At 45.0% G+C, this 12,954-nt stretch overlaps 1 protein-coding gene across 1 annotated transcript in view; it reads left to right on the forward strand.

Annotated features, from left to right (window-relative positions):
• LOC126354147 (uncharacterized) overlaps nt 1-12,954 on the forward strand; it is a 102,280-nt gene that overhangs the window by 35,386 nt on the left and 53,940 nt on the right. Inside the window, exon 3 of the mRNA XM_050003557.1 lies at nt 7,492-8,223. Coding sequence (XP_049859514.1) covers nt 7,492-8,223 — 732 coding nt within the window. The remainder of the gene's footprint in view (nt 1-7,491; nt 8,224-12,954) is intronic.

Below are 12,954 nucleotides of genomic sequence, written 5' to 3' on the forward strand. Positions count from 1 at the left end.
AGGCGCGCAGTCCGGAATCGTGCGACTGCTACGGTCGCAGGTTCGAATCCTGCCTCGGACATGGATGTGTGTGATGTCATAGGTTAGTTAGGTTTAAGTAGTTTTAAGTTCTAGGGAACTAATAACCACAGCAGTTGAGTCACATAGTGCTCAGAGCCATTTGAACCACAAACATTTTACTCCCTATTTCACCTGAAACACGTATTTTTTTATTGGTAAATACCGATGTTCACAGAAGTTGCTTTCAAAAAACTTTAGTAGTTCTTTAATTCTGAAATACTTTCGAAAGAAGCTTTCACCCATTATTTCGCTCCCATAGGGTTAAATTTCCAAAATTGTTGGAATACGTATTTCTTTATTTCTGACCGAGAAACCATATACTGATTTTAGTAGTTCTTAATTTCAAGATTGCCTTAATACAGATTTTTGAAAAAAAAAAATCATCCTCTATTTAAGGCTTGAATTTTGTACAATCGCCGGCCGCGGTGGTCTCGCGGTTCTAGGCGCGCAGTCCGGAACCGTGCGACTGCTACGGTCGCAGGTTCGAATCCTGCCTCGGGCATGGGTGTGTGTGATGTCCTTAGGTTAGTTAGGTTTAAGTAGTTCTAAGTTGAGTCCCAGAGTGCTTAGAGCCATTTTTTTTGTACAATCCCTTCTTAAACGACGCTTACATTATACGATCCATATCTTCTCCAAATTTCAAGTTTCTGTCCTTAGCGGTTTGGGCTGGGCGATGATGAGTCAGTCAGCAAGTCAGGACATTGCCCTTTATATACAGAGATGATACTCCCTTCAGTATTTCGTGTGATAGGAGAGACCGGTAGTGCGCCAAGCTCGGTAGGTGCAGATTCGTTACACGAAGGGTAATCGGGATAGCATCTACTAAGTTAGCTATACGTGTGTGGAATCGGCGGGTAGAAGAGGACTGCAGGAAAGAGCGGGTACTCGGCCGCGTAGACAAAGCAAAGAATAAAATTTCGTTCGTGTTGTTCATTCGATTCTGAAGAACTGCACGTAGTATGAATCTACTAGCGTCTACCATTCGATCCATAGTGCGGCTCTGCCGTGAGTATTATATACAGGATTCGCATCTGGGAGGACGACAGTTCAAATTCCCTCCCGATCAATCAGATTCAGGTGTCCTTAGGGACATTCCTCTTCACAATCCTAACATAGGCTCCGTATCTAACGACCACATCGCCCACTGGACGCTGTACATGGAAAGCTAAACACATCGAAAATTATCTGTTATTTACACTGTACGTCGATATGTATGTTCATTTTTCTTTATGTTGATCTGAATTAAGGCAAATGTATTGTTTTACTATTTTCCATACTTTCTGCCGTCGGGTCACTTCACTTACTGCATTTACGCATAAAAGTCGCAAACAAAACAATAATCGATGTAGAGTAATGAAATTTAGGGAATATGTTTGTCTAGGTGATTAACATTGTAAGATCTCAGGTTAATGTAAGAGGTAAGCCACTGCAAATGTGAAATTATGGTACAATAGTAACGGTTGTAGCTGCCAGAATGGTGAATGGAAGCATGCAAACGTGCATGCATTGAGTTATACGTATGCTGTATGTCAGTTTGCGGGATGGAGTTCCATGACTTTGCACTTGATCGGTCACTATAGGGACGGTTAATGCTGGTTGTAGATGACGCTCGAACTGTAGTCCGATGATGTGCCATATGAGCTTAATTGGAGACAGGTCGGTGATCGCGGCAGGCAAAGACAACATGTCAGCACCCTGTAGAGTATGTTGGTTTACAACAGCGGCATATAGACGAGCGTTATACTGTTGGAAAAAACCCTTGGTGTGCTGTTCGTGAATGGAAGCAGAACACTTGACGTACAGATTTGCGTGGGATAACCAATAGATAGGTTCTGCTGTCAAACGAACCAAGAGAGTGGTTCTGCTGCAGGAACTTAACTGGCCTTTCTCAAACCAACATATGACAATCACTGACGCCGAGGCAGAACCAGCTTTATTCATAAAACACAACAGTTATTTCGACCTGCCACCCAATGAGCTCTCACTTGACACCCTGGAAGTCGAAAATGGCCCTGGTTTAAGGTCTGTGGAATGCACGAAACACGGCGCCTGGCTAGAAGCTATCCTTGAAGTAAAAGATTTGTAACTGTTCCTTGTAACACTGGATGAGAACTGCTGCTGAAATTACTGCCACATATGCCCGTATGCTGTTCACCCGTATTCTACAGGTAGTGTCTTCGAAGAGTAATCAAACCATCCTCGGTTGCGGGTTCGATACCCGCAACGGCTTAAATGTTGATTAATAATCTGCACTGACAGCCGAAGATTTCCGGCATAAAAAGTCACCCACATTCTGCCAATGGCCTTGTCAAAAAGATTGAAAGAGAGGACAGAGGTTCAGGACACTCCATTGTTCTTGGGGTGGAAGACTGCCCCTAAACACGGAGAAATTAGCAATGATCAACTGCATTAGGATACAGAAGGCAATAGAAACCACTGCATTAAAGACACATAACGTCTATCCGCAGGACACGTTGCCTGTAATTGAAAAAGTGTAATGATGATCTCTACATTGGGAAAAGATTCCGGAATAGCTTCTCATTCGGATCCCCTGAAACGAAATGCCAAGGGGGAAGTGACCATGAGAGAAAGATTGAATAAACAATGAAAAAATGACGTTATACGAGTCGGGGCATGGAATTTCAGAAGCTTGAAAGTGGTAGAGAAACTAGAAAATCTGGAAAGGGAAATACAAATGCTCAAACTAGGTATAATAGTGGTGAGTGAAGTGAAATGGAAAGAAGACAAGGATTTCTAGTCAGATGATTATAGGCTAACATAAACAGGAGTAGAAAATGGTATAACGGGAGTAGAATTCGCTATGAATGGAAAGGTTGGGCAAAGAGTGTGTTAAGCGAACAGTTCAGTGATAGGGTTGTTCTTATTAGAATCGACAGAAAAGAAACACCAAAAACGATAGTTAAGGTATAGATGCGACGTCGCAAGCTGAAGATGAAGAGAGAGAGAAAGCATAGGATAGTGAAAGGGTAGTATAGTACGTAAAGGCAGATGAAGATCTAATGGTCAGGAGGGACTGGAATTGCGTTGTAGATGAAGGAGTAAAAGAAACGGTTAAACGGTTACAGGATAATATGGGCTGGGGATAAGGAATGAAAGAGGAGGAAGACGAATTGAGTTCTGTAATAAATTTCAGCTAGTAACAGCGCATTCTCTGTTCAGTAATCACAAGAGGAGGACGTATACTAGGAAAAGACAGGGGGGGGGGGGGGGGAGGAGACCAGACAGCGAGGTCATCGGTCTCATCGGATTAGGTAAGGATGGGGATAGAAGTCGCCCCTGGCCTTTCAAAGGAAGCATCCCGGCACTTGCCTGGAGCGATTTAGGGAAATCACGGAAAACCTAAATCAGTGTGGCTGGAGACGGGATTGAGCCGTCGTCCTCCGGAATGCGAGTCCAGTGTGCTAACCACTGCGCCACCTCGCTCGGTAAAGACAGACATTTCGAAATCAGATACTGGATTGTATGGTGTACCCAGGAGAAGACACAGACACAGATCCCACTGCAGTAGCGATGAAGAGTAGGTTGAATTTTAAGAAATTATTCAGAAAGACTCAATGCGCAAGGAAGTGGAATACGGAAGTACTAAGGAACGACGAGATAAGCTTGAAGTTCTCTAAGGCTATAGATAGTGCGCTAATGAATAGTTCAGTACACAGTTCATTTGAAGAGGAGTGGACGTCTCTGAATAGGGCAATCACAGAGGTTGGAAAGAAAAACATGGGTACAAAGATGCTGTCTGCGAAGAACCCAGGGGTAACACAAGAAATACTTCAGTTGATCGATAGAAGAAGGAATTAAAAGTTACTGGGGAATTAAGTGAATAAGAAGTGTAGGGAAGCTAAGACAGAAAGGGCGCAGGAAAAGCGTAAAGAAATAAAAAAAAGACATGAATGTCTGAACGATTGACTCAGCATACAGGAAAGTCTAATCAACCTTCGGTGACATACAAAGAAAGGCTGGTAAAGTTAAGAGTGGAAAGGAAATTCCACTGTTAACGTAGAGGAGAGAGCAGATAGGTGGAAAGAGTAAATTGAAGGCCTCTCTCACGGGGAAGGATTTGTATGATGTGATAGAAGATGAAACTGGAGTCGATTTAGGAGACACAGGGGATCCAGTTTTAGGATCAGTGTTTAAAAAAGATTTGGAGGCAGGAGAGACAGATAACATTCCATCAAAATTTCTAAAACCATTAGGAGGAAGTGGCAACAAAACGACTATTCACGCTGTGTGTAGAATGTATGTGTCTCGCGAAGTACCATCTAACTTTCGGAAAAATGTCATCCACATAATTCCGAAGACTGCAAGAGTCACAGGTGCGACTATTATCGCACAATCAGCTTAACAGCTCATGCACCCAAATTGCTAACAAGACTAATATACAAAAGAATGGGAAAGAAAATTGATGATGTGTTAGATGACGATCCGTTTGGCTTTAGAAAAGGTAGAGGCACCGGAGAGGCAATTGTAACATTGCAGTCGATAATGGATGCAGGCCTAAAGAAAACTCAAGACATGTTCATAGGACTTCGAATTAGGCGACTTGGAAGAAACTTTCGGCAGTATAAAAAGGTGTAAGTTGTTCGAAATTCTGGTTATTATATGGAGAGACGGATAATAAAAAATGGCTCTGAGCACTATGGGACTTAACATATATGGTCATCAGTCCCCTAGAACTTAGAACTACTTAAACCTAACTAACCTAAGGACATCACACAACATCCAGCCATCGCGAGGCACAGAAAATCCTTGACCCCGCCGGGAATCGAAACCGGGCGTGGGAAGCGAGAACGCTACCGCACGACCACGAGATGCGGGTGACGGATAATACACAATATGTGCATCAGCCAACAGGGAATAATAAGAGAGGGCAAGAGAGAACGAAGTACTCAGAGTAAATAGTGTGTAAGGCGAGATTTAGTCTTTCGCCCGTATTGTTTAATCTGTACGCGTAACAGTCAATGATGGAAATAGAAGAAAGATTCAGGAGCGGAATCAAATCTCGAGGTGAAATGATATGAATGATACGATTCGCTTATGGCATTGCTATTCTGAGTGAAAGTGAAGAAGACTTTCAGGATCTCCTGAATAGAATGAACAGTCTAATGAGTACAGAGTATGGATTGAGAGAAAATCGAAGAAAGACGAAAGTAATGAGAAGTAGCAGAAATGAGAGCAACGAGAAACTTAATATCAGGATTGATGGTCACGAGGTAGATAAAGTTAAGGAATTCTGCTACCTAGGCAGCAAAATAACCAATGACAGGACATCAAAAAGCAGACTAGCACTGGCAAAAAGGCCAGAAGTCTACTAGTATCTAACATAGGCCTTAATTTGATTAAGAAATTTCTGAGGGTGTACGTTTGGAGCATAGCATTATATAGTAGTGAAGCATGGACTGTGGGAAAACCTATACAGAAGAGAATCTAAGCATTTGAGATGTGGTGCTACAGACGAATGTTGAAAATTAGTTGGACTGATAAGATAAGGAATGAGAAGGTTCTGCGCAGAATAGGAGAGGAGAGGAATATGTGGACAACGCTGACAAGGAAAGGGCGCAGGATGATAGGACATCTGTTAAGATATCAGGGAATGGCGTCCATGGTACTAGAGGGAGCTGTAGAGGGCAAAAACTGTAGAAGAAGACAGAGATTGGAATACATCCAGGAAACAATAGAGGACGTAGGTTGCAAGTGCTACTCCGAGATCAAGGGGTTGTCAGAGAAGAGGAATTGGTGGCGAGCCCATCAAACTTGTCAGAAAACTAATGACTCAGATAGATAAATAAATAAAAATGCACTCCGATGCAACACAGTCATACGCCGAACACAACGTTCTTCCCTCTCGGTAGTGCCAAGTGAGCATCCGGAGCCAAGTCTTCTTGCGACGTACATTCACGTGACCGTCGGTACCACCCATTACTTACAGTGCCTACATTCCTGCCAAGCCTTTCTACAATATCGCAAGTGGAATATCGAGCTTCTGGTAGCCATATTGCAGGATCTCATTCAGATTCAGAGAGGCGCTAATAACGGAGCCTTTGTCGCCTTAAAAGGCATTCTTGACCCGCAACAACTCATCACGCCCAATCGCAAAGGTAAGTTCCGCTCGCGTCTGTTACAACGTGTATTTAAGTCAAACCTGATCTGCATCCTCACTTGATAGGCGCTTGGTGCAGGGAGTGGCAACTGACCCTCAACATAGACAAAGTTAATGTATTGCGAATACATAGAAAGAAGGATCCTTCATTGTATGATTATATGATAGCGGAACAAACACTGATAGCAGTTGCTTCTGTAAAATATCTGGGAGTATGCGTACGGAACGATTTGAAGTGGATTGATCATATAAAATTAATTGTTGGTAAGGCGGGTGCCAGGTTGAGATTCATTGGGAGAGTCCTCAGAAAATGTAGTCCATGAACAAAGAAGGTGGCTTACAAAACATTCTTTTGACCTATACTTGAGTATTGGTCATCATTGTGGGATCCGTACCAGGTCGGGTTGACAGAGTGTGTACGAGTGGAACTAGTAGCGCCACTACATCTACATCTACATTTATATTCCGCAAGCCACTCAAAGGTGCGTGGCGGAGGGACTTTACGTGGCACTGCATTACCTCCCTTTCCTGTTCCAGTCGCGTATCCAAAGACGGGTGGCGCGTTTCGTCACAAGGTTATTTGGTATGCGTGATATCGTTACGGAGATGTTTAGCAAACTCAAGTGGCAGACTCTGCGAGAGAGGCGCTCTGAATCGCGGTGTAGCTTGCCGTCCAGGTTTCAAGAGGGTGCGCTTCTGGATGAGGTATCGAATATATTTCTTCCCCCTACTTATACCTCCCGAGGAAATCACGAATCTAAAATTAGAGAGATTCGAGCGCGCACGGAGGCTTTCCGGCAGTCGTTCTTCACGCGAACCATACGCGACTGGAACAGGAAAGGGAGGTAATGCAGTGCCACGTAAAGTGCCCTCCGCCACGCACCTTTGAGTGGCTTGCGGAGTATAAATGTAGATGTAGTGGCGCTACTAGTTCCACTCGTACACGAAATCCCTTTTAAGATGTAAGAACACGCCTACCAATTTAGTTTAGATCGCGAACAGCTTCTTGGCGTCGCAATCTTTTTGGGTCAGTGTATGTTCTCTTGGAGATAACATACGGGCTTATTTTATCACTATCTATGAAAATAATCTACATTTCATAGCGTACACACACACACACAAACACATTTTACAGGTTACAAAATATTCCAAACGCACACAAGTTTTTACTTCATACCTTCTCTTGGTAAGGCAGGTGACAGTGTCTCTCTCACTCTCTCTCTCTCGCTCTCTCCCCTTCCTCCCCCTCCCCTCTCTCTCTCCCCCTCCTTCTCTCTGTCGTAAGTTGAACCAATCACTGTGTTGCAACACAGGGCCCATCTATCTCGCTGGGGGCTGGTGGAGTGTCGGCTTCCTTCGGTGGCTTCACGGCAGGCGCCGGCATCGGCCCCGGAGGCCTCCACGCGGGGGCTGGAACTCCCGGCGGGCCGAGCGCCTCCGCCAGCCTGGGAGGCGGCGCGTCCTCCGGGTCGTCACAAGCGGCAGGCGGTGGGCTGCACGCAGGAGCGACAGTGGGCGGCGGTGGACCGAGCGCTGCCGCTGGACTCGGTGGCAGCGCCTCGAACGCAGGCGGCAGCTCCACGTCGGGCGGAGCGCTGTACTCCGGGGCCACGGTGGGCGGCGGAGGACCCAGCGCGGCGGCCGGACTAGGGGGAGGCGCCGCTGCTGACGGCCTGGGCTACAGGGCCGGGGGCGGCCTCTACGCCGGGGCGACTGTGGGCGGCGGCGGACCCAGCGCAGCGGCTGGAGGAGCTGGCGGAGCTTCCGCGGGCGGCGGCGGGGGCGTCGTTTACAAGGCAGGCGGCGGGCTCCACGCAGGAGCGGGCGTGGGCGGCGGCGGCCCCGCTGCCGGTGCCGGGCTCGGGGGTGGTGGTGGCGGGGGCGGCTACAGCAGTAGCAGTAGCAGTAGCAGTAGCAGCAGCAGCAGCAGCAGCAGCAGTGGTGGCGCTGGCGGTTACGGTGTTGGCGCTACTGGTGGCGGAGGCGGCGGCGGCAAGGTCCTCCATCAGCAGCCTGGAAGGACCCTGTTCGACGATATATTCAACGTACGTTTATGGCGCAGCAATTTGTATTAACCAAAGTTTTAACTTTAAGCCATATACATTATACGACAAACAAACTGAAGTGCCGAGAAAGGGACGAGCAAATGAAATGAAATTTCACTGCCGGCCGGTGTGGCCGAGCGGACCTACGCTCTTCAGTCGGGAATCGCGCTACCGCTACGGTTGCAGGTTCGAATCCGGCCTCGGGCATGGATGTGTGTGATGTCCTTAGGTTAGTTAGGTTTACGTAGTTCTAAGTTCTAGGGGACTGATGACCTCAGATGCTAAACGCCATAGTGCTCAGAGCGATTTCAACCATTTTTTGAAATTTCCCTGACGTTATTCCAGCCCTCTGGACTGGACACATGCAGTGGTTCGATTGGGAAGACAGTCGTAAAGCCCCTCCTCACCTTTAGACAAGCTGGCTCACAACTAGTGTAACTTCATTCATCCTTACCATGAGTTACGACAGGACGACAACCAACACATATACAGGGTATACAAAAAGGTACGGCAAACTTTCAGGAAACATTCCTCACACATAAAGAAAGAAAATATGATATGTGGACATGTGTCCGGAAACACTTACTTTCCATGCTAGAGCTCATTTTATTACGTCTCTTCAAATCACATTAATCATGGTAAGGAAACACACAGCAACAGAATGTACCAGCGTGACTTCAAACACTTTGTTAGACGAAATGTTCAAAATGTCCTCCGTTAGCGAGGATACATGCATCCACTCTCCGTTTCATGGAATCCCTGATGCGGTGATGCAGTCCTGGAAAATGGCGTATTGTATCAAAGCCGTCCACAATACGAGGACGAAGAGCCTCTACATTTGGTACCGGAGTGGAGTAGACAAGAGCTTTCAAATGCCCCCATAAATGAAAGTCAAGAGGGTTGAGGTCAGGAGAACGTGGAGGCCATGGAATTGGTCCGCCTCTACCAATCCATCGGTCACCGAATCTGTTGTTGAGAAGCGTACGAACACTTCGACTGAAGTGTGCAGGAGCTCCATGGTGCATGAACCACATGTTGTGTCGTATTTGTAAAGGCACATATTCTACCATCGCAGGTAGAGTATCCCGTATGAAATCATGATAACGTGCTCCATTGAGCGTAGGTGGAAGAACAGGGGGCCCAATGGAAACATCACCAACAATGCCTGCCCAAACGTTCACAGAAAATCTGTGTTGATGACGTGTTTGCACAATTGCGTGATGATTCTCGTCAGCCCACACATATTGATTGTGAAAATTTACTATTTGATCACTTTGGAATGAAGACTCATCCGTAAAGAGAACATTTGCACTGAAATGAGGATTGGCACATTGTTGGATGAACCATTTGCAGAAGTGTACCCGTGGAGGCCAATCAGCTGCTGATAGTGCCTGCACACGCTGTACATGGTACGGAAACAACTGGTTCTCCCGTAGCACTCTCCATACAGTGACGTGGTCAACGTTACCTTGTACAGCAGCAACTTCTCTGACGCTGACATTAGGGTTATTGTCAACTGCACGAAAAATTGCCTCGTCCATTGCAGGTGTCCTCGTCCTTCTAGGTCTTCCCCAGTCACGAGTCATAGGCTGGAACGTTCCGTGCTCCCTAAGACGCCGATCAATTGCTTCGAACGTCTTCCTGTCGGGACACCTTCGTTCTGGAAATCTGTCCCGATAGAAACGTACCGCGCCACGGCTATTGCCCCGTGTTAATCCACACATTAAATGGGCAGCTGCCAACTCCGCAAATGTAAACATTGCACTGACTGCAAAACCACGTTCGTGATGAACACTAACCTGTTGATGCTACGTACTGATGTGCTTGATGCTAGTACTGTAGAGCAATGAGTCGCATGTCAACACAAGCACCAAAGTCAACATTACCTTCCTTCAATTGGCGCAAATGGCGGTGAATCGAGGAAGTACAGTACATACTGACGAAACTAAAATGAGCTCTAACATGGAAATTAAGCGTTTCCGGACACATGTCCAGACAACATCTTTTCTTTATTTGTGTGTGAGGAATGTTTCCTGAAAGTTTGGCCGTACCTTTTTGTAACACTCTGTATAAATAGCAATAAGTAAACCAATAGCTGTATTTTCATCTCTGAGTTATTCAAGATGCAACCGGTTTCAGCATTCCATTGTACCGCCATAAGGCCCTCTATGGCTCATAATGGCTGAGCTATTGTTGTTGTTGTTGTTGTGTCCTAATGGTAGAAGGTTCTCCCGTTAGAATAACGGCAAGCATTTCCCAGGGAGCAGCATTTTATCAGCGGAGTGATCTTCGGGGAGGCACCTTGCTTGTATTCAGTGGCTGAGCTTGTATTACCAGACAAAATATCATGCAGAAGCGAAACAGTATCCGCGCCATAGTATGTAACACGACTGTACACTCATAAACAATCTGAGCGCTCAGGTCTCTTACGAGTGTATAGCTTTTTAGATAAGCTGGCACTGATACTGGTTCGCTTTTGGATGATATTTCGTCTGGCAATACAAGCTCAGCCACTATGTCACCATAGAGAACCCGATGATGGCATAATGGAATACCGAAACTGGATATCTCTGGAATAAATCAAGGATGAAAATACAGTTTTTAATGTATTTATTGCTGGTTACATTATTGTAATTGGTCCTTGACATCGTGGATACAGGCATTGAGACGGGGTTATCCTCCCTACGTTCATAGCCTTCCGCTTTTATAGTTCCCTTAAGCGCAATAAGCGGAACACGACCTAACCACGAAAAACACACTCATGTCGTTACGCTATCTCGCCCATTTGGCACTAAGCATGATGGGAGATAACGTTCGCCAAGCATTCGGCACACTCAAACCATTCAGCCGGATTTCCAAGGAATATGACGTGATTAATCACTCTAAATCACTCATTCCCATTCATTCATCCATTTATTAATGGCGTCGCTTTTTAACCCTTAGCGACGCTGAACTGCTGATTGTTATACTATCACTTCCGTGCAAATAAAATACTTCAGGAAGTATTTGCACTTAATTTATGTTGAATGTTAACGAATTTCTCTTTTCCAGAAATGGTCTGCTTGCCATTCCCAGTCTGCGCTTTACACCCTCTATACCCCGGCCACTGTCAGTTACTTCGCCGCCCAATATACTAATATAATTCTAACACTATTTCTTGGTTTAATTTGTCTACATTTCGTTACCCTTGTTCAACTTTTGTTGATGTTCATTAGCATAAGGCTGGTGCAAGCATAATCTTAATTGTTACGAATAAAATTCACCAAGCAGCCGTACGTTTTTGTAAGTTTTTTTTTCGATTTAGACAACCAGTTTCAGGGCCCATGTGCACTTCATGTGCAGGCAATCAGGTGTATCGATGTTAGCATCCATCAGTATCTGGATACCTTGAATTCGTTATTCGAGTGCTTCCTTCAAAGACTTGACAATACTGAGCACACCTGCAGTCCGAGAATCAACAGAGATAATCTTAACTGGAAAAATCACAGTTTTAGCGTCATCATTCAACGTTACCTGACATTTTCCAATTTAATCTGTTGGTACAGGAAATTTTGGTGCTATCCGTAGCTGCTTTTTGGGAGACAATCAGTTTGGAGAATCTTTCTTAATTCCCAGGAAATACTGGTCATAACTTTTCGGAAGATTAATAGCGACTTCGCCCTTTTCTTTCCGTTCACGTCTACATCTGCATTTACTTTGCACAAGCTATTGGACCTTGTGGTGTACGTTTGATGACATTTGTGATACCACTATCGTTTCCCCCACTATCTCTTTCTCCAGTTGCTAATGGCGCAGCGGTAAGCCTCCGTATGAGCTCTAAATTCCCTTTTTAGGGGACATATGTGATGGGAAGTAACATCTTGCTCAGCTGTTCTTTGGACGTACGAACTCAGACTTTCAACGGTAAAATTCTGCGAGATTCACGCCTATCTTGTACCAACAATCGCTGGTATTTGTTGAGCATCTCTATCAAGCCCCTTCGATAACCAATTTTATTCTATTAACACACCATGACGAAGGTTGAGAACTAATGATCATTCCTCAAGAACCGCTATAACAAGGTTTTTTTTGTAAGATTCTTCTTTCATAGATGAGTTTCCTTATGAGTCTTAGAGCATAGCCTACAACTACGTTATGTGATCCTTCTTGTGGATCAACTACATTTCCTTAACAGCCTTCCATAATATCTTAGCCTTGCGTCTGTTTTTCCTACAACTGGGTTGATGTGCTAAGAATAGCTGGGCACATTAGATCGAACCAGAAGGCTAATACCAGCTATTTTGTTCCCAGTGAATAATCGCCAATAGCACATTTGAAGTGTAATGGATATCTTGGACAAATTGTGCGAAATACGTTACATTTATTTATTATCACCGTCAATTGCCTATCCCTGCACTAATCGTCGATTCTCTGCAGATTTTTTTGCATTTCATTGCGGTCTTCGCTGCCTTGAATTTTGTTTCGCTCCTGACTTAAAATGGTGTACTTCAAATACTGTCAAAAACCGGAGTATCAACTCCAGATTACTAAACCCTCGTAGAATTTACGATTGCAGATCGTACCAGTTCGCGGTTCCCGCCAATCTGTTATTGTACTTACTTTGTAGGTGACATCCATTGGGGGCCTTGTAACTAACCAGTGCGTAAACTGTAAATTATGTCTTTCCTTTAATAAAATATGGAATAGTAAAATTTGCAATATTGTAGTAACAATGTAATATTTTCCCCATTT

Source organism: Schistocerca gregaria, chromosome 3 (assembly GCF_023897955.1).
Source record: "Schistocerca gregaria isolate iqSchGreg1 chromosome 3, iqSchGreg1.2, whole genome shotgun sequence".
NCBI classification, from domain to species: Eukaryota; Metazoa; Arthropoda; class Insecta; order Orthoptera; family Acrididae; genus Schistocerca; species Schistocerca gregaria.